The following is a 27,128-nucleotide window of genomic DNA, read 5'->3' on the forward strand; positions in this document are numbered from 1 at the left end:
TTTCAAGCTGACTGCAATCCATTCTCTTAGCTAGATGCGGTCTGAATTTGATGCGGATTCGGCATCACATCTACATTGCAACCTGTCCATGAGAACTGATTGCGGAGTGTATGTTAACGACACCCCCCCAATCAGTTTCCAAAACACAGCGCTATTTGCAGAATCGGATCGCTTGGGTGTGTGAACACCCATGCAATCCAATTCTGGTGCAGACATAAAAAAGGTCCAGCACCAGTTTAGTGCGAATGCAGTGCAATTTAAGCCATACAAATCCATGGCTCATATCTCACCCCAGAGACTTTGCATGTAATCCGCACAGGCATGTGCTCCGATTCCAGTGCGAATTCTACAAAGAAAAATTGAATCCGGATGGCTGCACTCCAACGATAATATCTTTTATTTTTATTGCGAATTACATGCAGTGTGAATTTTAAACGCACCCCATCCTGCCGAGCTCGCGGGCAGAAGCTAACTCATACATGAGCAGCGCCCGCATATGAAAACTATGTTCAAACCGCACATGTCAGGTATCGCCGCGATCGGTAGAGCAAGAGCAATAATTCTAGGCCTAGACCTCTTCTGTAACTCAAAACGTGTAACCTGTAGATTTTTGTTTTTTTTTTTTTTTTTTTTTTTTTACGTTTTTTGTGTTTTTTATATGTCGCCTATGGGGATTTTTAAGGGTAAAAGTTTGTTGCCATTCCACAACCAGGTGCAACTTTGAAGCGTGACATGTTGGGTATCAATTTACTCGGCGTAACATTTCACAATTTAAAAAAAAAATGGGCTAACTTTACTGTTGTCTCACTTTTTGAATTAAAAAAAAAAAAAAAAAATTTTTTCGAAAAAAGTGCGCAAATAAAGTGTGACAAAAAGTATTGCAACAACCACCATTTTATTCTCTGGGGCCGTGATGGCAAATCTTGGCACCCCAGATGTTTTGGAACTACATTTCCCATGATGCTCATACACTCTGCAGTGTAGTTTGAGCATCATGGGAAATGTAGTTCCAAAACGTCTGGGGTGCCAAGGTTTTCCATCACTGCTCTAGGGTGTTAGAACAAAAATATATAATGTTTGGGGGTTTGAAGTAATTTTCTAGCAAAAAAACTGTTTTTAACTTGTGGACACCAAATCTCAGAAAGAGGCTCGGTCCTTAAGTGGCTAACCTGTACTTGTTATGGTGATGACTGTAAAATTGGATTTTTCCATCCGTCTGTTTTAGTGACAGTGGCCACCAGGATAAGTTGAGAGGGTGCAATAAAAACTGATCCTGCTTCCTTCTTGCCATCTCTTCTGCTCCTTGCCAAATTTTTAAACAAAAGTTAAAGCTGTAGGCTCTCTTAAAAGAGGAGGTTGTAACTGGATGCTGAAATGTGCATTCCAATTGCACTGAATGCCAACTGCTACAAGAATTGATCCTGAATGTATTAAGATTTTAAAACTACAATAAAGTTTAACTGTGTATAATGGAATGTTTTTCTATCTGCTTCCAGCTACAAACCAGTGGTTCATTCCAGCTGTCAGAGGGGACATTCCTCCAGGTTGTGCCGCTTATGGATTTGTCTGTGATGGGACTCGGCTGCTTGTCTTTGGAGGAATGGTGGAATATGGCAAATACAGCAATGATCTATATGAGCTACAGGTGTGTAAAGCTATAGGTTTTTTTTGTTTTTTTGTTGATTAAAGTTGCAACATTTAAACCACAAATGAATGTCTCCAGGCTAGCAGATGGGAATGGAAGAGGTTGAAAGCCAAAGCACCAAAAAATGGTCCACCTCCATGTCCACGACTAGGACATAGCTTTTCATTGGTTGGAAACAAATGCTACCTGTTTGGCGGATTGGCTAATGACAGTGAGGACCCAAAGAACAATATTCCCAGGTAAACTGTTGCATTTCTTCTGTACTAGTTCAAGAGCCTATGATCTGTGTTTGATGTGCAGAAATATATTGAGAGGAATTTACTAAGTCTGGAAAAGCTGCTCTTGGCAACCAATCTGCTTCTAGTTTTCATTTTCAAAGCTTAACTGAATCAGCTGAAGCTAGAAGCTGATTGGTTACGGTGCACAGCTGCTCCAAATTGTGTCTGCTCCAGTTTTAGTAATTTTGTTCCCCAATATTCTTTCTTTTAAGGTACCTTAATGATCTCTACATCTTGGAGCTGCGTCCTGGTTCTGGGGTTGTAGCTTGGGACATACCCATAACTTATGGTATATTGCCCCCTCCTCGGGAGTCCCACACTGCCGTGGTATACACAGAAAAAGAATCCAAGAAGTCTCGATTGGTGATCTATGGCGGTATGAGTGGATGCCGACTTGGGGATCTCTGGATTTTAGATATAGGTAAGCTGCTTTAACTTTGTTTTAATTAAAGTGCACCTTCACCCAGAATTAGACTTTCTACTGCTGTATTGTACCCCCCCCCCCCCCCCCCCCCTAATCTTAAAATATATATATATATATATATATATATATATATATATATATATATATATATATATATATATATATATATATATATTTATTCCCTTCAATTTAAAAAGGACTTAACTTTTCCCTACTCTCAAGTTACTCTTCTGCAGTCTGTGTTGTGCTTGGGAGATTTCCCTTTACTTCCTGTCCAAGAGACCCAACAGGAACTAAAAGGAATTCTCTTCAAAGTGAGAATTTTCCATTTTAGAAAGTTTCAAAGGAACAGGTAAATTCCCCTCTCCATTTTTGTCTGGGTGGCAAAGGTCATCAGGACAAGTAGAGGGATGAATATTCCCCGTGGGAAGACTGACAGCAATAAGAACTTGGCAAATGGTCTAGAACACTTCCACCCTAGCCAAAAAATGCTTTTTACATGCACTTTAACCGCTTGACATCCGGAGGACGTCATATGACGTCCTCGACTTTTGGGGCTTATATCTGAATGATGTCTGAGGCTACAGACATCATTCAGATACCGGCATTTTCAGCCGGCGATTCCGTACACCATAAGAACGATCATATCGGCTGTTCCGCCGCTTGATCGTTCTTACGGGCGGCGGGAGGGGACGTTCCCGTCCCGTTCCCCCCCCCCCCCCCCGCCGCCCTCCGGTGCTACTACCGACTCACCTCAGCGATCGGTGAGTCGGATAGCGGATCCGCCAGCGCCGGATGTTCACCATAGAGATTTCCGGCGGACCAGATGGTCGCCGGAGTCTCTATGATCGTTCGGAGGCCGGGCGCGATGTTATGACGTCACGCCTGGCCTCTGCATTCAAAAAAACGGCGCCGCTTCGGCTGTGAAGCGGCGATCGTTTTATTTTTTTTTTTGATTTTAGGCTTCCCAGCCTAGAGGTGAGATGTGGGGTCTTATTGACCCCATATCTCACTGTAAAGAGGACTGATCGTGTCATATTCCTTGTAATAGGAATAAAAGTGATCAAAAAAAAAAAAAAATTTTTAAAGTGTAAAAATAAAAATTTTTAAGTAAAATTAACAATAAAAAAAAAAAAAAAAATTTTTTAAAGCGCCCCTGTCCCCGTGAGCTCGCACGCAGAAGCGAACGCATACGTAAGTCCCGCCCACATATGAAAACGGTGTTCAAACCACACATGTGAGGTATCGCCGGGAACGTGAGAGCGAGAGCAATAATTTTGGCCCTAGACCTCCTCTGTAACTCAAAACATGTAACCAGTAAAAAATTTTAAAGCGTCGCCTATGGGGATTTTTAAGTACCAAAGTTTGGCGCCATTCCACGAGCGTGTGCAATTTTGAAGCATGACATGTTAGGTATCTATTTACTCGGCGTAACTTCATCTTTCACACAATGCAAAAAAATTTGGCTAACTTTGCTGTTTTGTTTTTTTTTTTAAAGCATGAAACTGTTTTTTTTAAAAAAAAAAACGCGTTTGAAAAATTGCTGCGCAAATACCGTGCAAGATAAAAAGTTGCAATGACTGCCATTGTATTCTCTAGGGTCTCTGCTAAAAAACATATATAATGTTTGGGGGTTCTATCTAATTTTATAGCAAAGAAATGATGATTTTTGACATGTAGGAGCGAAGTGTCAGAAATGGCCTGGATGCGAAGTGGTTAAAGTGTTTGTAAAGGCTGAAGGTTTTTATCGTCAACTATATTGTGCTCTGGTTGAGTGCCAGTGGCTAAATCGGATTAATGTAATAGATTTTATTTATTTTATTCCTAAAAAATAAATCATTTGTGTGTTTAAAGTTGCGAAGGGTGTTTAATTTCTGTATGGTTCTTTGATTCCCCATTGTGGACCATACTTCTCACTACTTTCTTGGTTACCACTGTCTGGGGAACAAGAAACAAGGGTTGTTTTACCAAGCGGGGATGTAGGTGGCAATTAAAACCAAAAGTTTTAATGCTTCTCTGGTGTTCCATTGAATACCCACTCCAACTTGTGTCTTGCATACCCAGCGTTCATAGTTCTGAGTTTTCCACATTTGATCTAGAATGAAGTGTTGAACTCTGCTTTAAGCCTAGGTCCACACAGCGGTAATGAAATTGTGCGAGTTGAGTTTATTTTGCACAATTTCTTTCCCACATGTCAGCCCCAACTTCGAGGGCGATTTCAGAGATATCTGTGTAGGTTTCTGCACAGATGTCAATGGAAATTGCACCCCAAAATCACCAAAGTAGTACAGAAACTACTTTTCGGAATCGGTGTGGCATCGCACCGATTTGGACGCTGCCATTGACATGTCAAATCGCATCAATGTGAACCAGGGCTAAAGGGAATTTGTCAGGAGCAACTTGGACTTTCATTTGTGAAATGGGGGGGAAAAAGTAAGGTTGTCCCAGTAAAGTTGGGACTCCAGATAGGAACATTTTATCCAAGTCACTGACACTATTTAGGATGAAGGCCCAAACACCAGAAAAATCTGTACAAATATCAGCGTTTAGTCCACCTTTGCTAACCACAATCTAAAAAAAGATTATGGCTGCCTGGCTCTTTTTACCTTTTTATTACTTAGATTTGGAAGAAGCATTCAGCCTGTGACTTTGGACCAAATACTTATCCGCATGGTTCATTCTGGCGATTTTAGAATGTATTGAAACCAATAGACCAGCATGCCACTGCCAGCCAGGCAACCATTTTGTAACCATTTTCCTTTCTGTAAGGAATCATAAACCACTTCTTGCACTCACACTTTCTGAATGATTACCTTTCTGGTATACAGAGATCTTATCTAAGGCATGTACATATTGTTTGTTTAGACTCGCTGACCTGGAGTAAGCCTAGTCTGAATGGTGTTGCACCTCTTCCTAGAAGTCTTCATTCTGCCACAACCATAAGCAACAAGTAAGCCCTCGTTTTATCTTGCATCCCCTATCCCTGAAATTTAAAGTGTGTTTTTGTGTGTGTGTGTGTGTGTGTGTGTGTGTGTGTGTGTGTAATATATTTTTGGATCTTAACTTTTGTGGGGTGATCTTTATTTTTTTTATTTTTTATTTTTTTCCACACTTTTTAGAATGTATGTCTTTGGAGGCTGGGTGCCTTTGGTAATGGATGATGTTAAAGTAGCCACCCACGAAAAGGAATGGAAATGTACAAACACCCTGGCTTGTCTTAACCTTGGTAAGTGATGTGGTATTTTAAAGGTTAGAAAATTACGGGATGCCAAACCGTGTATTCTATAGCTATCTACAGATTAAGCATGCCTTGAGCAAGCAGTTCGGCAGGCAACCCCCCATATGGTGCAGGATTCCACTACTACAAACAATTAAATCAGAGACCTCTAAGGGGTTAATCTCAGAGATATACACCCAATTAACAAAGCGAATAAATATGCAGGTGGGCCTCCCTGGGGGCAGGGACAGATGGGCGGCCGATGTGGGGGAGATAACGGACACAGAGTGGAAAAGGATCCTGGAACTTGGACCAGAGGTGTCGGTCTCACCTTCACAAAAGGCCTCCCATCTGATGCTGCTGCACAGATCTTATTACACACCAAAAAAGCTTTTCATGTTCGGCCGCAGAGTTAACGACGAGTGCCCTAGATGTAGAAGAACAGGCGACCTAATTCACATGGTATGGCGGTGCCCAAAATTAGTCAGGTATTGGTCCGAGATCTTAAAGAAAATAAATATAATGTTTAAAATTAATTTAGAGCTTGATCCCAAGACTTGTGTGCTGGGACACGTTAACAATGGGCTGAGTGACAGGAGCACAGCGGTAGCGGTAGCAAGATGTTTGTTTCAAGCCAGGAAATTAATAGCACAGTCTTGGTAATCAAGAACTCCCCCGACTTCGGAAGATTGGATTGGAACTGTCAACTCCACAGTGTGGAGTGAAAGGACGTTTTACACTAGGGCAGGCAACTATAACAAGTTTGTGAGACTGTGGAAACCGTGGGTCCAAGCAATGCCATGCCCGCAATCAGTGCTACTTTAGCGCTGAGAGTACTTACCTCCCTAGCAACGGGGCGTAGCTGAGCTAGGAGTAACTTAGAGATAAGAGAGAACAACGTACAGTACCGATGCTGTCCACCAGGTGCGCCCGGGAATCGTGGGGGTCCAAATAAGGGAGGGTCACAGGGGGGTGGGGGGGAGGGTTTAATTAAGAGAAAAGTAATAACACATAAATATGTATAATGGTAACGATAGGATATGCGGCCAATTGGCTTTGAGGTATAAGCTGTATGATATGTTTTGTAGCTTGGGACTACTGTTACCATTTACACACTGAAACGCAAATTGTAATACATTACCTTTAAAAAAAAAAAAAAAAAAAAAAAAGTTAGAAAAAATGTGGCTGTATGGTTACTAGATGCTTGTGCTGATAGATCTACTTTAATTCGCAGACTCCATGGCTTGGGAACATATTGTCATGGATACCCTGGAAGATAATATTCCACGGGCTCGTGCTGGCCACTGCGCTGTGGCAATCAATACACGTTTGTACATATGGAGTGGTCGTGATGGCTACCGAAAGGCCTGGAACAACCAAGTGTGCTGCAAGGACCTATGGTACCTGGAAACAGGTGGGTAGCAAGCAATGGTGTACCGGGATACTGTGGCAAGTGAACAATATCATGAATTCTGTGCTTTATTGATTGGTTGATTTGATTTTCTAGCAGCATATTGAATGTTTAACACCATTTATCTAATCAGATATTAAGATGCTAACTATTATGTGCAGGAGGCACCGTGTATAGTAGCAGGACAGATGGGTTTAATTTAATAGAGTTGTCAAATGTCAGGCTATTTATTTTTTTTCTTTTATTTTGTTTTTTTTTTTTCTGTTTGGCCATAACCAAGCAGAGCATATAGAGAATCTACGTTCATGGGGTGTCACAAATGATAAAATAGTTATTAGCTTTAACCCAGGGTCCTTCATTGTGGTTCCATTTCTTTAGACATCACATCTATTCCCTAAATATTGTGCACTAAGTTGACAATGTCTTAAAGCAGGCATGTCCAAAGTCCGGCCCGCGGGCCATTTGCGGCCCGCGTTCCGGTTTGATGTGGCCCCCACTTGGAATTTACATATGCATCCATCTGTGGCCCCCCAAGCTCGAGCGTGTTATGTTTTTTTTGCTGTGAATATATCTTCTTTAGCTGAACAAATCCCTGAGCGCCGGGCTAATTGTTGATGAGCCGGGGGGGTGTGGCTGGGCGTGTTCAGAAGTCAATGTGCCCGAGCCGCTATGAAGCTGACAGCGCGCAGAGCCAATCACAAGCACTGTGACTATTCCCGATCTCTGCATCTGCAGTCCGCAGATCGGGGAAATGTCACAGTGCCTGTGATTGGCGGTGGCGCTGTGCGCTGTCAGCTTTCTTCCTTGCAGGCTCGGGCACATCGACTTTTAACAATGAGCACGGCGCTCGGCGATTTGTTCAGCTAAAGAAGATAGGTATATTCACAGTAAAAAAAAATAACATGCTTGAGCTTGGGGGCCACAGATGGATATACTTGGGGGGGGGGGGCACAGATGGATATACTTGGAGGCCACAGATGGATATACTTGGGGGGGCCACAGATGGATATACCTGGGGGGGCACAGATGGATATACTTAGGGGGGCACAGATGGATATACTTGGGGGGGCACAGATATATATACTTGGGGGGGCACAGATGGATATATATGTAAATTCCAAGTGGGGGCCACATCCTTTCAGTCAGTGAGAGGCACTGGTGGATTAGGCTGGCTAAAGAAAAGATTATTATTTAAAAAAATAATAAACGCTCAAGCTCATCCTTTACACCGAGAGGTGCTTGGGGATTGGTCAGAGACTAAAGAAGAGATATATATATAATTTTTTTTTTAAACATGACACGCCTGAGCTCATTGTTACCCTGAGAAGAGAAGATATATATATTATATATCATCATATATTGTCATCAATGTTACGACATGAATAGTATTCCATTTGCAATAAACTTTGCATAAAATATTTCATTTGCATTTAATTTTAAAAGTCAGGCAAAATGGTCGGCCCTCACGCATGTTCACTTCATGAAATCTGGCCCTCTTTGAAAAAAGTTTGGACACCCCTGTCTTAAAGTATGCCTGAGTAGTCAGCCAATGCTTACAGCCATGGGGCCTTTTGGTGCGTGTCATGCAGCCCTTGAATGCCAGCAGTGGAAATGTTCTCAGTCTGTTTCCTACAGCATTTGTAGCATGTCTACAGTTTGACCATTTGCTTCCATTAAATTCTGCAGTCTTTCAGGCTTCTGTAGTATTACGGCTACTGAATATAACATTTTGGCGCTCTTTATGTATGTGGGTGCCGCTAAGGCCCTTTAAGTCTCATAACATGGCGACTCCCTTGCTTTTAAGTAAACCCATTTTCTTTACTAAGTAGTTGTCCATAAACTAAACTTATGCTGTGAAAATATCTGGCAGGGTGGTAAATTGCATTACATAGTTATATGTACTTAAGGGGATATTAAGGGCCATGCCTGTCTTTGCAGTCCCTGACATAAGTGTTTAGTCTTCTATTAAGTCTTGTGGGCCCTAATGCATTATTGTGTTTTATTTTTTTTTTTCAGAAAAACCACCAGCACCAGCACGTGTTCAGCTAGTCAGAGCAAATACCAATTCTTTGGAGGTGAGCTGGGGATCAGTGTCCACCGCAGACAGTTATTTGTTGCAACTTCAGAAGTATGATATACCCGCTGCTGCTGCAGCCATGTCTCCAGCCAATCCTGTTCCGTCTGTGCCAGTGAATCCGCCCAAGAGCCCAGCTCCTGCAGCAGCTGCTCCTTCAGTCCACCCTGTTGCCCACACAGGCATCACCCTGGTTCCACAGGCAGCTTCTATGCCTCCAACAACTATACAGGTCTTGCCTTCGATCCCTGGGAGTCCAATTGCAGTTTCTGCTGCTCAACGTCCACAAAGTATGTTTCCTACTGAAATTTATTTATTTTCGCTTGTGTGGTTGTTTTGTCTCTCCGTCCCCTCCCTGCATCCGATTTGGATTTTGACCGAATGCCAATTTCTTTCAGCTGTCCCAGCTCTCCTGAAAGTTCAAGCACCTCAGTCCGCAGTAAGCTCGCCACTGGTTACCGTTCGGCCAGCTACACAAATTGGAAAATCTCCAGTTACTGTTACCTCGCTTCCTCCTGGTGTGCGCATGGTAATGCCTGCCCAAAGCACTCAAGGCACTGTAAGTATTTTTAATTTTACCGTCCTTTTTAATTTCCATCAAGCAGCTCCCCTTTAAACTGAGAGCTCTGTACATCGTCGGTTAAATCTTTTCCTACATAGGTGTATTTTGATTGAGTGGTATCTGCCTTGCAGGCTATTGGCAGCAGTCAGCCAATGAGTGGCATGGCTGCTCTTGCTGCAGCTGCTGCTGCTACACAGAAGATCCCTCCTTCCTCTGCACCCACAGTACTGAGTGTGCCTGCTGGAGCCAGCTTGGTGAAATCTGTTGCTATGTCATCTGCTGCTACCACTCTTCCCACATCTGTGAAAGTGGCAACCTCTCCAATAATGGTAGGGATCTAGACTTTGTTTTGCTTGTGGGTTTACAGAGCAAGAGTGTAAAATTTCCTGGATTATTTGAAATCCTGCACTTGATAGTATGGTTTGATTTTATGATCTTCCAAAGAGATGTTAGGCTAACAGAATATATAAGATGCAAGATATTCTGACACTATGCTTTCTTTTCTGTTTTGCAGGTCAGTAACCCAGCCACACGCATGCTGAAAACTGCTGCAGCGCAAGTGGGCACTTCAGTGTCTTCTGCCAACACACCTAATCGTCCTATTATCACTGTGCATAAATCTGGAACTGTCACCGTTGCCCAACAAGCCCAGGTTGTAACCACAGTAGTTGGAGGCGTCACAAAGACCATCACACTGGTGAAAAGTCCCATTTCTGTCCCTGGTGGAGGCCATTTGGTAAGTCGGGCCTTTTGGCTTTTAGTGGGTTTACTGGCTATTTATTGTTGGCTGCGGCTTGTTCTTACAATTTTTGTGCTTTCAGATTTCAAATCTTGGTAAAATGGTGTCTGTCGTACAGACTAAGCCAGTGCAGACATCTGCAATAACAGGACAAGCTTCTTCGGGGCCCCTAACACAGATCCTACAGGTGAATGGCGAGATTCATTTATTTGAGCAATAGAATATTTAACAATCAGTGTAGCGCTGGACATAAAAAATGTGACTAGTGACTAAAAAATAGTGCACAATCTCTAATATTAAGATACAATGCCAAAACAAATAATATAAACACACATAGACTATTCATCTAGGACTTATATCTAAATATGATAAATAGTGAAATTCTTATAAGTGAAATAAAAAATTCGAAAAGTGTCCCAAATAACAATGTGTTAATTTCAAAGAAATCCAGAAAAAGATGTTTTGCAGGGTTCGGGAATACTTGATCCACCTCTCGTGCGGCCCACCACCAAATAGCAAAATTGAAGGCTTACCGAAAAGCCTGCGACCGCCCTTACTCAGGGGGGTCAAAACAGGCTTGGTAGTGGAAATATCTACTAATATCCACTACTAAGCCTGTTTTGACCCCCCTGAGTAAGGGCGGTCGTAGGCTTTTCGGTAAGCCTTCAATTTTACCATTTGGTGGTGGGCAGCACGAGAGGTGGATCAAGTATTCCTGAACCCTGCAAAACATCTTTTTCTGGATTTCTTTGGAATTAACACATTGTTATTTGGGACACTTTTCGAATTTTTTATTTCACTCATAAGAATTTCACTATTTATCATATTTAGATATAAGCCCTAGATGAATAATCTATGTGTGTTTTATATTATTTGTTTTGGCATTGTATCTTAATATTAGAGAGTGTGCACTATTTTTTTAGTCACTAGTCACATTTTTTATGTCCAGCGCTACACTGATATGTACTTGGTTTTTGCCTTATATCGAGGTTTAAGTGTTTAGCAGCAGGATTTTCTTCAAATTTGGTCACTCACGATTCACTTATTTTATGTCTTCACATTTATGCACGTAGCGCAGTTCTTTATTTTTAGCAATAGAATATTGCCAACTTAAAAAATGTTCGCTTCTATTGCTGACTTGCTGAAAATGCTAATTGCCTGGTTGTCAGGCTTGTGGCGTCAATGCTAGTCTGACCTGGAGAAAAAAAATGTAGACCAGCAGATTTTATGCTGTTCAGTGTGTCTTACCTGTTCAGGATTGCCAGGCAAATAACATTTTCAGAAAGACATTGCAATATATTTCTCTTGGTACAAGTTCCTTTCTAATTGTTGTCTTTCACGTCTTTTTTTAAGAATTTTTTTGGTAGAACTGTAAGCCATATAGGTTTTTGTACCTGATCATAATCTGTTTCCTTAATTCATGTGCAGACCAAGGGACCTCTTCCTGCTGGAACTATACTGAAGTTGGTGACTTCAGCCGATGGTAAACCCACAACTATAATCACCACAACGCAGGCTGGAGGCACGGGAACCAAGCCTACCATTCTAGGCATCAGCAGCGTGTCTCCAAATACCACCAAGCCAGGGACCACTACCATTATCAAAACTATCCCTATGTCTGCCATCATCACTCAGGCAGGGGCTACAGGTACTACCCTTACCTTGTAATACGGAGCAGAGCATACATTTTTATACATTTCATAGCTTACGGGGGGGGGGGGGGGGGGGGGTAGAAATAGCAAATAGGTGCAACTTCCTAGCAGCTTTAACACTTCATCTCCTGAAGATTCACACCCCCCCCCCCACAAATAGAGATTTCTTTTAGTGGTATTTGATCACCGCTGCCATAAACCACAAAAAAAAAAAAAATCATTTAAAAAAAAACTATTTTTTACTTTCTGTTATAAAACCTATCCAATAAAAAAAAAATTCCAACCTAATTTCTTAAATTTGAGGCCAATATGTATTTTGCTACGTCTTTTTGGTATTAAAAAATCCCAATAAGCGGATAGTTTTATTTTTTGGTTGTTTGTTTTTTTAAATTTTTTTTACTAGTAAGGGCAGCGATTAGTGACTTATAGCAGACCGTGACATTTTTAGGGGACTAGTGACACTAATACAGTGATCAGTGCTAAAAAAATGCAATGTCACTTTACTAATGACACTGGCTGGGGAGGGGTCAAACATCAGGGGCGATCAAAGGGTTAACTGTGTGCCTAGCCAGTATGTTAGTGTACTGTGTGGGAGGTGCTTTTACTATGGGAAGACAAGGATCCGTGTCCCTGCTTTGCAGAAACACAGGATCCATGTCTCCCCTACTGACAGCACAGAGGCAGATCGCCGTTCTGAATGATCGTTGGGTGCCAGCGGACATCAAGTCCATGGTACCCACAGATCAGCTCCCACTGTGTATAATCCTAGGCAGCGGGTCACCGGAGAGGTAAGTGATCCGCCTCAGTAGTGCCACTTTGCCGCCCTAGAAGTAAGTTATATGGGTGGCAAGTGGATTTAAGGTCCTTTGGCCTAATTTTCATTAGTCTGTGTCTTTTTTTTTTTTTTTTTTGTATTTATTTTTTTTTTTGGGGGGGATGCCAATATGAATCGGTTTGATCTTTTGGTGTTTTTAGCTCTTAAAGGAAGGCATTTCTTTGCAGTTGTAGAGCTTGTATTAGGAATGTATATTTTTGTTTTAATTATATGTTGACATGCTTCTGTGCTTCTTATAGCAGGTGTTACAAGTACCGCAGGGATGAAGTCACCAATTACTATCTTCACAACTAAAATGGTAACTTCAGGCACAGGAACACCAGCCAAAATAATAACTGCGGTTCCCAAGCTCGCAAGTCATGGTCAGCAGGGTTTAACCCAGGTAGGTAGGCACATTGGCAAACAAGTGGCCCAATTGTGTTCATTTTCTCTCTCGTTCAGTGAAGGACACAGCTTAATTTCTCAGGGATGAAGGTGGCGGCATCAAATCCATCTGTGAGATATTTAAGTTGTGTCCTTCAATTATGATTTTATGGTGAGTGAAGAAATCTAAATTTTGTTTAAATAATTTTTAATCTCACCTTCCACTAGGTGGTGCTAAAAGGTGCTCCTGGCCAGCCTGGCACAATACTCCGAACTGTTCCAATGGGTGGGATGAGGCTAGTCACTCCTGTGACCGTTTCTGCTGTTAAACCAACAGTCACAACTCTTGTGGTGAAAGGGACCACAGGTAAGTGGTTTATGCACAATATGACGGCGGTGTAGATTCCTTGTAACAGTTTACGAAAGGCTTTTAGACTGTATCTTATGCTAAAGTGGTTAACCACTTAAGGACCGAGCCTCTTTCTGCGATTTGGTGTTTACAAGTTAAAATCCATTTTTTTTGCTAGAAAATTACTTAGAACCCCAAATTTTTATTTCTTATCGTACATCATGGGACACAGAGCCATAATAGTTATAGGGCGTACACACGGTCGGACTTTGTTCGGACATTCCAACAACAAAATCCTAGGATTTTTTCCGACGGATGTTGGCTCAAACTTGTTTTGTCTACACACGGTCGCACAAAGTTGTCGGAAAATCCGATCGTTCTAAACGCGGTGACGTAAAACACGTACGTCGGGACTATAAACGGAGCAGTGGCCAATAGCTTTCATCTCTTTATTTATTCTGAGCATGCGTGGCACTTTGTCCATCGGATTTGTGTACACACGATCAGAATCTCCGACAACGGATTTTGTTGTCGGAAAATTTTATCTCCTGCTCTCCAACTTTGTGTGTCGGAAAATCCGATGGAAAATGTCCGATGGAGCCCACACACGGTCGGAATTTCCGACAACACGCTCCGGACATTTTCCATCGGAAAATCCGACCGTGTGTACGGGGCATTACTATGTGGGTTATAGGCCACCTTCAGGTGATGGACACTGGCACGCTCCTAAGACAAAAAGTGCACACCCTATATAACCCATCCCACTACTGGGAGTACCTCAGTTTTTCGCCAGTGTCTAAGGTATTGGTCATGAGTAAAGATGTGCTGTGCTGAGCTCCACTGGAGCAATCCTCGCTGGGGCTAGCCATGCAGCCGGATCCATTCAAAGTGTCTTTTAGGCTGAATTGAATGGTACCCGGGCCTCTTTTAGAGAGCTGGACCCCGTGATCCAGTACTTTTTGGTATTAAGGCCATAAAGTTTTACTGGCGGTGGTGCTATTACAGGTCCAGGATTGTGGGTTTCCCTGAGGATCCCCAGTTCCGTGAATGGTGATGATTGGGTCTGTTGGTTTTACCACAGAAAATCCCTGCGGCGGGAAAGGTAGTTTTTGAAATTTTCTTATGAATGTCTCCCTTTTAATTTAGTAAATGGTGTCATGCCTATGTGTCGCCACTGGGGGCTGTATAGAGCACCGACCTTCTCACGCTTCCTCAGAGAGCTAACGTTGTGTCCGGAACAAGCAGTTTTCCTTTCCTCCAGCTAGCAGCAGACCTCTGGTAAGTCTGGGGGTGTTTTTCCTGCTGTCCCCCCCCCTTCACGGGGAAGAAGCGCAAAAAAAAAGGCCAAACTGCATACCGCCATACTCAGCAGTTTCCAGGCCCCCCTTCGCTATTTTCTTCCCCTCGCTGATGATCCCATAGGATCGGAAGCCTGCGCTCGCACGGAAAGGCTCTTTTTCAAAGGAGAGGGGGCGGGGCTTAGCGTGGCGTTGGTGTCCTCCAGTGCAGGAAAAAGTGTTTTAAAAGGCACCTTTAGTTGCTGCAGAGGGACACAAGAGCAAAGGTGGCATGAAAGGTTTGGTGACACAGTAATTCCTTTGGACACATTTACTACTGCATCAGGCTGAGCATTAATAGTGGCGTCAGGGCTGAACTATTGCTCAAGCAGTAGATGTGTTCCTTCTGGTAGTACCTCTGCTTTGTGCATCCAGCTATGGTCGGAAGGGGGGGGGGTAAAAACACCTCAAAAAGGGGCTCTAGAAAGACTTATACAGTCACACGGAAGCCTAGAACCATCTAAAAAAAAAAGGTGGCATCCTCCCCTGAGAGTAATATGGCTGGTCAGAGTAAGCCATCTGGAGGGACCAGTGTTGCAGCTGTGCTTAACACTACAGCCTCTGTATATATTACTAAGGAGGTTTTTTTCTTCAACCATTTTAGGCTTGGAGCAAAAAATTGTCGCTTTAATCGCATCCCAGAGTGGGACTAAGTGTAACAGGCCCCTGTCCATTGCTCAGAACCCTCGTGCTAAGGAACAAGGGGTTGGGAGATGATTAATTTCTCTCAGGGGACCAAGAAGAGGCTGATGACTCCTCTTCCGAAGAACCTAATGCGTAAGGGTCAGGTTCACAAGAAAGGTTGTTGGTACAATCTCTCACTTAATTGCTCCACATTTTTGCTGCCAGTAGCCGAGTCAGTCGATGAGCCCACTTCTGGTTTGGGTTCACTAAAGCCTCCCCAAACTGTTCATGCTTTTCCTATACATTCATGGCTAAAAAAACTTATGTATTCTGAGTGGGAGCACCCAGATAAACAGTTTTTTCCTCCAAAAAAGTTTTCAACGCTTTATCCTATGGATGAAGAGTTTAATAAGAAATGGTGAATTCCAGCAATTGACGCTGCTATATCTTCTGTGAACCAAAACCTGACTTGTCTGCTGAAGGATCCAACAGATGAGTTGGAATTCCTTTTTAAAAACTATATTTTGCTCACAGGTTCAGTGGTTCAGCCTGCACTGGCAGCGATCGGGGTATCTCGGTCTCTAAAAGACGAGTTTATAGAGGTCCTCAAAATTATTCCTGATAAGCAGGCCCAAGATTTGGCTGGGATATCAGAGGCGTTGTGTTTTACAGTAGACGCTATGAAAGATTCTATTCTCCAGGCCTCACGGCTTATGCTAGGGCTGGTACATGTGCGTAGAATCTTATGGTTGAATAATTGGTCAGCCGAAGCGCCATGCAAAAAGCTCTTGGCCAGTTTTCCATTTCACGGTTATTTGGAGACGATCTGGATAAATACATCCAAAGAATTTCTAATGGGAAAAGTTCCCTTTTACCGGTTAAGAAGAAGTTTAAGCATTTTTTTTTTCTTTGAAAAACGTGCTTCTCCAGTGCCAGGGGCATCAGCCTCCAGGCAGTCACGACGGCCTCCACCGTTGAATTCAAGTGGTAAACCTCAAGGTCAGTCCCAGGGTCAAAAGAGGCCCTGGGGGAGGAAACCCATAAAACAAAATACTAAAACCTCCTTATGAAGGGGCTCCCCCACTCGCTCGAGTGGGGGGAAGACTTCTGCTGTTTTTCAAGGGTCTGGCAGGAACAATGTCAAGACCGATGGGTGGCTTCCTCAATGTCTCTAGGTTACAAACTAGAGTTCCGAGAATTCCCGTCTCCCCGTTTTCTCAGATCAAACGTTCCCAGAGATCCAGTAAAGTCTCTTTCTGGCTTTGGATCATCTCTTGTCTTAGAGTGATATCGGTGGTCCCCTTAGAGCAAGGATTAGGGTTTTATTCAAACCTTTTCACGGAACCAAACGGGGATGTCAGACCTTGTTTTTAGATCTCAAAGATCTAAGCCAGGTTTTGAATATCCATTCCTTTCGCATGGAGTCAATCCGATCAGTAGTCTCCATCCTACAAGGGGGAGAACTGGCGTCAGTCGACATCAAAGATGCTTATCTCCATGTGCCGATATTCCCTGCTCACCAGAAATATTTATGCTTCAAGGTAGAAAATCTTCATTTTCAGTTCGTAGCTCTGCCTTTTCGGTCTAGCTACTGCACCTTAAGTGTTTACAAAGGTCCTGGCTCCTCCTTTAGCCAGATTAAGGGCTCAAGGTATAACAATACTAGCCTACTTGGACGATCTACTCTTGATAGATCAGTCAGTAGCCCGCTTAAACCAAAGTTTGGTCTACCTGGAATACCTAGGTTGCATTCTCAACCTAGAGAAATCCCCCTTAAAACCATCAAGGAGATTGCAGTACTTGGGGCTGATCATAGATTCAGTTCCATAAAGGAACTGATTCAGTTGGTCAAGACAAAGAAGAATCCTTCTATTCGACTTTGCATGAAATTGTTGGGAAAGATGGTAGCTTCTTTTGAGGCCGTTCCTTATGAGCAGTTTCAATCAAGACTGCTGTAAAATAGTATCCTGTCAACTTGGAACAAGAAGGTCCAAGCTCTGGACTTCCCAATGCGTTTATCCCCCAAAGTGCATCAGAGTCTCAATTGGTGGTTGATATCCAAGAATCTTCCAAATGGAAAATCCTTTCTAACAGTTACCTGGAAGGTGGTAACGGATGCCAGCCTTCTGGGCTGGGGCGCAGTCCTGGAAGAAGTGTCCAAGGGAAATGGTCCAAATCAGAAATGACCTTGCCCATCAATATCCTAGAGATTCGGGCAGTACGCCTGGCCCTAAATGCCTGGACGCTCAGACTACGGAATTGTTCTGTCAGAATCCAATCCGACAATGCCACAGCAGTGGCCTATATCGATCACCAAGGGGGAACGAGAAGTCGTGTGGCCCAAAGAGAGGTGAATCCTATCCTATCCTTTGTCAGCAATTTTCATTCCAGGGATGGAGAATTGGCAGGTGGACTACTTGAGTTGCCAACAGTTGTTCCCGAGGGAATGGTCTCTTCACCCCGATATCTTTCAATATGTCAAAGATGGGGAATCCTGGACGTGGATCTGTTTGCGTCCAGGTTCAACAACAAGATCGACAACTTTGTGTCAAGGACAAGGGATCCGATGGCATGCGGAACAGATGCCTTGGTTTTTCCGTGGGATCAGTTTTCACTGATCTATGCGTTCCCTCCTGTTCTGCTTCCGAGGGAAGGGAAGGAGGTCATTCTTGTGGCCCAGAAGATCTTGGTTTGCAGAGATCATAAAGATGGCGGTAGGGGACCCATGGACTCTACCATTATAAACCAGACCTTCTCTCGCAAGGTCCGGTATTCCATCCTATCTTACAAATGCTAAATTTAACGTTATGGCTATTGAGACCCACATTCTGAAAGACTGTGGGCTGTCAGGTTCAGTAGTTTCTACTTTGGTTAATGCAAGGAAGCCGGCCTCCAGAGTCATATACTATAGAGTCTGGAAGGCATATGTCTCCTGGTGTGAATCCAGGGGTTGGCACCCCAGGAAATATGTCATAGGTAGGATCCTTGAATTTCTGCAGATGGGATTGGAAATGAAGCTGGCCTTGAGTACTATCAAAGGCCAGGTGTCAGCCTTATCAGTGTTTTTTCAATGACCACTTGCTTCACTCTCTGGTTAACTTTTATTCAGGGGTAACGCGGATTATTCCTCCAGTTAGGTCACCCCTGAACCCTTGGGACTTGAATTTAGTCCTGTCGGCATTACAGAAACAGCCTTTTGAGCCAATACGAAATATTCCCTTGGTCCTCTTGACAAGGAAAATAATTTTAAGGTTGTATTGCGGCCTCATCCTAATTTCCTACCGAAGGTAGTGTCAGGTTTTCATTTAAACCAGGATATTGTTCTGCCTTCATTTTTTCCAGAACCTCATTCTGTGGAAGAGAGGTCACTACATTCTCTTGATGTGGTGAGGGCGGTGAAGGTCTATTTGAAGGTGACCGCTCAAATTAGTAAAATGGATGTTTTGTTTTGTGTTGTCAGACAGTCCTAAAGGAGGTCAGGCAGTGTCGAAATCTACTATTGCTAAATGGATTAATCAAGTAATTGTTCAAGCTTATGGTTTTAAAAGGAAAATGATGATTATCATACAGGATTTATATAGCGCTGACAGTTTACGCAGCGCTTTACAACATTAGGGCAGACAGTACAAGCACAATACAATTCAATACAGGAGGAATCAGAGGGCCCTGCTCGTTAGAGCTTACAATCTAGGAAAATTCCACCTTTTCATATTAAAGCGCACTCCGCCAGGTGCTTCTTGTGCAATGCATCACCAAGCCTCCATGGCTCATATCTGCAAGGCCGCAACTTGGTCTTCAGTCCATACATTTACCAGATTCTATCAAGTAGATGTAAAAGGTCATTTGGATATCCCCTTTGGGCGCAGTGTACTGCAGGCTGCAGCATAAGTCCTCTAGCCTCTTAGTGCCCTACTTTTGTTGTGTCTCCCTCCATTCAGTTGGCATTGCTATGGGACATCCCACATAGTAATTACTATGGCTCTGTGTCCCGTGATGTACAATAAGAAAATAGTGTTTTTAAACTGCTTGCCTGTAAAATCCTTTTCTTTGAAGTACATGATGGGACACAGAGGTCCCCACCTTCTTTGGTATACACGTGTATTGCGTGCCAGTGTCCATCACTTGAAGGTAGCCTATAACCCACATAGTAACGACTATGGCCCTGTGTCCCGTGATGTACTTCAAAGAAAAGGATTTTACAGGTAAGGATTTCGCTGTGAAAGTGGAAATACACTTTTTTTTTTTTTTTTTTTTTTTTAAAGTATCCCCATAGCATTGTGTTTTGCATTAGATTTATAAACTATCAACTAGAGAAGCCCTTGATATTATGGTGCAACTGCCATCTCTTATTTATTGATATTGTCTTCATAAGTAGTGCATTTGAGAGTGCAAACCCATAGGCTAGCCATACACTTATGTTTCTGTCATTCAGCCTGTGGGCGATGAACGGCGTGGATGAAGGGAAACTTCCCTGCTGGTTATTGTATTATGAAAGGTGACATGCAGTTATGCTGCCAATTTTTTTTATCCTGACTCCTTTGACAAATAGTTGATTTAAAATTAACTTTTGGCAAGCCGAGTAGTACCTACAGCGCCAAACTGGCCAAATTAGCTGAAATACGAGCCACGTTATGACGGGCTATAGATTTCCCTTGTGAGAGGGAACAGTGAAGCACAACCACTGGTTAATGCTTGAAGCATCCCAAGCCTACAGGCACCGCTCCAGACCTGTTCTCTAACCTGTACAAAGATGAACTAGGTGCTGGCTCACCATTATATAGAATAGATGAATAAGAACCTGACTCCAATATCCAGTCTTGCAACTGCTCTACTTTTAAAATCAAGTATCAACAGTAAAGCTGCATTCATGGTGTCTGCACCCAAAAGAAAGCACAATTGCATATATACTGTTGGAAGATTGGCTCTCAGGATTATGGCTCCTATTCATCTATTCTCCTATAAGTTGGTAGTGCTGGAAAGGTTGAAGTATAACCTGCATATGTAATGAGCAAGCGGAGGGAGGGTGTATGTATTTAAATATCTTTTGATAATGCAACCTTTTTTTTTTTCTTCCTTTGCACTTAGGAGTGACCACTCTTGGCACAGTCACTGGTACAGTTTCCACAAGTCTTGCAGGAGCTGGTGTACACAACACAGCTTCACTTGCTACTCCAATTAATACCTTGGGTACCATAGCCACCCTCTCTAGTCAAGTGATCAATCCTGGTGCCATTACCATGTCTGCCGCACAAACCTCTCTTACTGCTGCTTCAGGACTGAGCACTCCCACAATTACTATGCAGGTAAGTGTAGCATTTGATTTGTCAAACTACAATTTGTAAAAGAAACTGCACCAGACAAGCTGTTAGGCTAGGTTCACACCTATGCAGGTTGCAGTCGTGTTTTCCTAGTGCATTTTTTTTTTTTTTTTTTTTTTTTTTTTTTTTTTTTTTTTGGAGAAACTGCATGTACTGTTTTTGATGTTTTTTCCATTAGTCTATGGAACCAAAAATGCAACCTACTACGGGCAAAAAGTCCCTGACCATTTTGGTTGTAATCATGTTAAATGGACTGTAGTGCGTTTCTGCAAACTGAAAACGCACTGCAAAACTCATAGGTGTGAACCTAGCCTTAAACACACAATTCAGTTGCATTTTCACTAATGTCAAAGTATTGGGACACCTGTGCTCAACCTGTGGCCCTCCAGCTGTTGCAGAACTATAAGGGCCAGTTCACACTATTAGAAACGCAGTCCAAAACGTGTTCTAGATGCTCTTCTGCATGCACATTTTTGATGCAGTCCAGAGTATTTTTCCCTCCTCTGTTCCAGTGCATTTTTTTTTAATGCCTTTTTACAGCGTCCTAGTGCAGGAAAAATGCAGCATGTCCCATTTTTTTTTTTTTTTTCTTTAACTGCAAGCACTGGTGTGAACTATGCCATTAAAAACCATATAACCTACTTTCCATGCATTTTGATGCAGAAAAAAATGCAGTGAACTGGCCCTAAGTCCCATATGGCATTGCAAGCTGCTGACCATTACAAGCTTGACTCCCAAAGGCATGATGGAACTTGTGGTTCCGCAACAGCTGGACGGTCACAGGTTGAGCATTCATGCTTTACACACGCACACACACATGAATTTTAATGGCATCCAAGTCTTAGTCCATATAACAGCTTCAACTCTTCTGGGAAGACTGTCCACAAGTTTTAGGAGTGTGTCTATGGGAATGTTTGACCATTCTTCCAGAAGCGCATTAGTGAGGCCAGGCACTGAAGTTTAATAAGAAGGCCTGGCTCACAGTCTCCGCTCTAATTCATCCCAAAGGTGTTCTATTAGGTTGAGGTCAGGACTCTGTGCAAGCCAGTGAAGTTCCTCCACCCAAACTCAGTTATTGTCTTTATGGACCATGCTTTGTGCAGGGGCGATTATGGTGTGGGGATGTTTTTCAGGGGTTGGGCTTGGCCCCTTGGTTCAAGTGAAGAGAATTCTTAAGGCGTCAGCATACTAAGATATTTTGGACAATTTCATGCGTAGACAATCCTGTGCCCCCTCTGCAGTTAATCGGCACAGCTTGGTTGAGGACACACCTCACAAATTGATAAAGATGGTGAAATTAGCACAGATTCCTGGTCATACTTGCTGCCGATTGCCTTACTATTGACCATCAAATGTGACACATGGTCACCTTTCTCTTTAATTGTTTAAGTAGCTGGAATGCAATTACTGGGGGAAAATTCTGTAATATGTTTCCGCAGCCTGCAGGGGGTCAGTCATGCTTTCTATGTAGTGAATTGTGCTATTAGTGCCAGAACTACAGTTCACATTTTGTTTTGTTTTTTCCTTAGCCAATATCACAGCCCACACAAGTGACATTGATCACAACTCCCAGTGGTGTGGAGGCTCAGCCAGTCCATGACCTTCCTGTCTCTATTTTGGCTTCACCAACTTCAGATCAACCCACAGCAACAGTTACTATAGCTGATTCTGGCCAAGGAGATCAGCCTCCGGGCACAGTAACCCTTGTATGTTCCAATCCTCCTTGTGAGACTCATGAGACAGGAACCACAAATACTCCCACCACCACCCTTGTGAATCTTGTTCGGCAGCCTGGAGGAACGCTTCAGTTTGTGTGTGAAGGACAGGAGCCTGGAACCTTTGTAGCCACATCCTTGGGTCAGGCGAATGGTAATGTGGTCAGAGTTTGCTCTAACCCTCCATGTGAGACTCACGAGACTGGAACCACACAGACTGCAACGACTGCAATGTCAAATATTGGTCAGAATGGTTCCATAACAAGGGTTTGCTCAAACCCTCCCTGTGAGACCCACGAAACTGGAACTACGCAGACATCAACCACCGCAAAGGCAAATATTAGCAGTGAGCAGTGTTCTAATCCACCATGTGAAACGCACGATACCGGCACAACTCCAACTTGCACCACAGCCAGAGGTAACCTTGCCAATGAGCAACACGAGAACTCGCAAAGGCCAGGAAATCCACCCTGTCAAACATTACAAACTATATCCACACGTACAGTTATGTCTGTGCCTGGCATTACCAGCGGGCAATCTGAAAAGGTACCACAGGTTTGTAGCAATCCACCCTGTGAAATGCACGAAACTTCCACAACCAATACGCCAACTGTGGCGACATCTAATCTTGCAACAGAACAGCCAGGCAGTGCTGCGCAGGTATGCCCTAATCCCCAGTCTGAAACTCGTGAAACTAGCACTACCCACACGCCAACCACTGCAAGACAAAACAATGCACCATGTGAGACCCATCAAACTGTTTCTACAAAAACTACCATGTCCCTAAATACAGAGTTCAGCTCTGATTCAAAACGCCTTTTAGAGGTAGAAAATGGTTCTGGATCTAGCAAGAAAATCAAACCATCCACCCCTGAAGAAACACAGTCGGCGTGCAATAAAAGTCCCTTTGAAATCACTGGCACTACTCAAACGGCAACTACGGCCAGGTCCAATATCCACTGTGGTCCATCTGAGAATGGACAGAGATCTGAAGGTGACTCTTGTGAGACCCATCAAGCAAGTTCCACTCATACTACCATGTCTGTGTCCGAAGACAATCAGGTTGTAAATCCATCATGTTCTAACCCACCATGTGAGACTCATGAAACTGGTACAACCAACACTGCAACCACAAGTAGTTCAAATATCGGAGCGCAGCAGGGTGAAAGTTCCCAGCAGTCCAGTGAAGCTAGCCAGACATCTACAACGCCCAACACTTTAGAGCAGCGGGTGTGTTCCAACCCACCTTGTGAAACTCATGAGACCAATACTACCAATACATCAACCACGTCTACATCTAACATGGGAGGTAATCAACCTCCCGCACAACAAGTCTGTTCAAACCCACCATGTGAAACACACGAAACAGGAACTACCCACACAGCAACCACCGTCACAGCCAACATGGGGGATAATCAAGGTGAGAATCCGTCTTGTTTTGTGTATTTTGTTTTATGTACTTGGATTTGTCTAAGGCCCCATTCACACAGGCCGGATCCAGTTTTGCTCAACGGGGGATCTGTTTGCTATTTCACTGCTGAGCGAAGCTGCTGGATGACATGACCCAGACAACAGCCCTATCTGCTCTATGGGCAGTCGGTTGTGAACATACTAGCTGTCTGTTTTACACCCGACTGCCCTCCAATCTGGCCAGACAGTGGAACAGATCCCCTTCCGTATGTTTTGATCGGGCCGGAGGTAGCCGGTTGTAAATGGACACAAGTCCAGTTTTTATATCAGACTGCCATTGAGGATAATGGAGGGTCTGTTGCAGGCAGTTTCGATCGGACGGCCCATGAGAAGGGGCCTAATGCTTAAAAAAAAAAAAAAAAAAAAAAAAAAAAACGTAGATATCACGTGACGACATGCTTTTGGGTTAAAAAAAAAAATGGGTATTTTTTTCTGGGACAGGAAAGGGCTAGTAAGTACTGGTATGCTTTTTGCCTTATCTTTTTATTTTGTATTCCCCCCTCTTCTTCTTTTTTTTTTTTTTTTTTTTTTGACCATAGAGGGAAAACCTGTGATGGTCATCTATTAGTTTCGTAGTAAAATTCAGTCATTTTATTGTTCATTCTACTTATTGTCCGGTGTATAGACTGACTCCTGGGCGGGTGCATTGGGTAAATTGCTCAATGGTTATAAAATGTATTTGCTCTCCAAGTATATGTATTGTTTTCGTTTTTTCATAGCTTTGTGTGCCTGATGTTAAAAACTGCTTATCTGTTTTGTAGAACCGCCAGCCGCGAATGGCCAAGGAGAGCAGGAGACCGTCCCCACAGAGGAAGCCGCCTCAGGCAACAATGCTGATCCTGCAGCTGCTGCAGCTCCAGTGACTATTGTAGCGGTAGCAGCTTCATCCTCATCTCCGGCACATACCGCGCAGCCTATAGTTTCTAGGGCCGTAACTACTGTGACTCAGTCCACTCATCTGCCTGGACCTTCTGTTCCGGTAAGCAAATTGTATTCTATATTATCTTTTTTTTTTTTTCTAGGCACTAAACTGTTTTATACTTCATAAACCTGTTTTTGTTTTGTAATGGTTAAACTGAACTAGATCGCATATTTTTATAAACAATCATGCAGATCTCGATTTAACCCCCCTTTTAGGATCTTAATCCAGCATTTCTACGATTTATTTAACAAGTGCAGAGCTGTCAAACTTTGCCAGCTTTTTTTTTTTTTATCACAACATTGTATAATTTTGGTTCTTTTAGAGCTAAGGGATGAACTTCGGTCTGCAAATGAGGGCAGTTTAACCACTTAAAGACTAAACCTTTTTCTGACACTTGCTGCTTACAAGTTAAAAATCAGTATTTTTTGCTAGAAAATTACTTAAAACATTATATAATTTTTTTTTTTTTTAAGCAGAGACCCCTAGAGAATAAAATGGCAGTCATGGCAAAATTTTATGTCACACTGTATTTGCGCAGCAGTCTTTCAAATGCATTTTTTTTTTTTTATTTGCTTCTTTGTTTTTTTGGGGCAAAAATATACTTCAATGAATTTTAATAAAGAAACTAGTAAAGTTAGCCCAATTTTTTTTTCTATAACGGATATTACGCCGAGAATTGTGATCTTTATTCCAAGCAAAAAAAAAAAATTGTGATTCTCATTTTATCCAGAATCGTGCAGCTCTAAATTGAACTAAGAGTTTTTTGTGTTTTTTTTTTTTCTCCTCCCCCTCTTTTTGCAGAATATTTCATCTATGACTGAACCAGCCCCAGAGGATGCAGCACAGAGTTCAGAGGCTGTCCCTTGCAATGAACAAGCTGGAGCTCACTTGTCCTCGGATATGCTCCAGCCTCCTGAAGATGCTCAGGCTGAGCCTGAAACACAAGCGATGGACACTGCAGTGCCGGCGCATACTGAGGCACAGCTACAAGCGGCAATTGAAGCAAACCAGGTTCAAGAGGCTGCGGCTGCTGCTGCCGCCGAGCAGCAAGGAGTGGAACAGCTTTCCCTTCCCCAAGAACTTATGGCAGAGGGTCAGACAACCACCCTAATGGTCACAGGGTTAACGCCTGAAGAATTGGCAGTAACTGCTGCAGCCGAGGCAGCTGCACAAGCTGCTGCCACAGAAGAAGCCCAGGCATTGGCTATACAAGCAGTTTTACAAGCTGCACAACAGGCAGTGATGGGTAAGTTTTTATAGTGTGGAGAGGAGGGATGTTGTAAATGAAAGATGTGTAATGAGGAAATGTTTTGCCCAGCAGGCACTGATGTCTTGGTTTTAGATAGATGCTCCTGGATTATAGAGTGCAGCAGATAGACCTTTACTTCTTAATGGCAACTAAATGTTAAAACCTTTTTTAGGACTTTTTTGAACTTGGCACAAACCTCAATCATAAAATGCAAAAATACAGGAGTACTTCAGGAAAAAAGTACCGTATGCAAATTTAACATTTACAAAAGTAGATTAAGTATTTCCTTGACATATATACAATGTACATCAATTTACTCTTCCGGTCATTGAAGACCATACTTCATGATGGATAGGTTTGATGTTTTGCTTCTGTAGGTGGCAACCTACCTGTCCTTCAATGATCTCCGAGAAAAGGATTTTACTGTGCGTACAAAAATCCCAGTTTTTCAAATATAGCCACCAAATCGCATATTCTCAATAGGCCGAACACTGTTTTTACCAGTAGATGTTGACACATTTCATGTACCAATGCTTCTTCAGAACTTAAGTGTACACTATTTTCACGATAGAAGATTTGACCCCATGAGGATAGAATTGTCTAATAAAGGGACACTAAAGGTTCCCATGTTTGTTATTTTAAAAGAAAAAAAAAATGTCATACTTGTCTCCTCTGTGCGGTTGGGTTTGCACAGAGTGGCCCCAATCCTCTTCCTTCTGGGGTCCCTCTGCAGCGCTCCAGGCTCTTCCCTGCATCAAGTGACCTGTCAGATGTGCTCTTCTTCGGGGCACGCTTCCGTCTCCTGCTACTGCACCCATAGACACAGACAGCAGGACTCGCGCCCACATCATTGAATTTGATTGACAGCAGTGGGGAGCCAATGGCTGCGTTGCTATTAACCAAAGAGGACCGAGCCTCTTTCTGAGATTTGTTTACAAGTTAAA

General features: G+C 43.0%; 1 protein-coding gene across 3 annotated transcripts in view; it reads left to right on the top strand.

The window, feature by feature from the left end:
* The window catches only part of HCFC1 (host cell factor C1), a 67,741-nt gene that overhangs the window by 24,378 nt on the left and 16,235 nt on the right, over positions 1 to 27,128 (top strand). For all 3 annotated transcript variants that reach the window (XM_073600250.1, XM_073600252.1, XM_073600251.1), the window contains exons 2-19: positions 1,497 to 1,645; positions 1,724 to 1,884; positions 2,136 to 2,344; positions 5,213 to 5,297; positions 5,467 to 5,573; positions 6,799 to 6,978; positions 8,992 to 9,339; positions 9,448 to 9,608; positions 9,743 to 9,940; positions 10,126 to 10,347; positions 10,433 to 10,537; positions 11,779 to 11,998; positions 13,077 to 13,219; positions 13,429 to 13,567; positions 20,596 to 20,813; positions 22,358 to 23,963; positions 24,775 to 24,992; positions 25,737 to 26,181. In XM_073600250.1, coding sequence (XP_073456351.1) covers positions 1,497 to 1,645; positions 1,724 to 1,884; positions 2,136 to 2,344; positions 5,213 to 5,297; positions 5,467 to 5,573; positions 6,799 to 6,978; positions 8,992 to 9,339; positions 9,448 to 9,608; positions 9,743 to 9,940; positions 10,126 to 10,347; positions 10,433 to 10,537; positions 11,779 to 11,998; positions 13,077 to 13,219; positions 13,429 to 13,567; positions 20,596 to 20,813; positions 22,358 to 23,963; positions 24,775 to 24,992; positions 25,737 to 26,181 — 4,914 coding nt within the window. The remainder of the gene's footprint in view (positions 1 to 1,496; positions 1,646 to 1,723; positions 1,885 to 2,135; positions 2,345 to 5,212; positions 5,298 to 5,466; positions 5,574 to 6,798; positions 6,979 to 8,991; positions 9,340 to 9,447; positions 9,609 to 9,742; positions 9,941 to 10,125; positions 10,348 to 10,432; positions 10,538 to 11,778; positions 11,999 to 13,076; positions 13,220 to 13,428; positions 13,568 to 20,595; positions 20,814 to 22,357; positions 23,964 to 24,774; positions 24,993 to 25,736; positions 26,182 to 27,128) is intronic.

This window comes from Aquarana catesbeiana, linkage group LG09 (assembly GCF_042186555.1).
Source record: "Aquarana catesbeiana isolate 2022-GZ linkage group LG09, ASM4218655v1, whole genome shotgun sequence".
Lineage (NCBI taxonomy): Eukaryota > Metazoa > Chordata > Amphibia > Anura > Ranidae > Aquarana > Aquarana catesbeiana.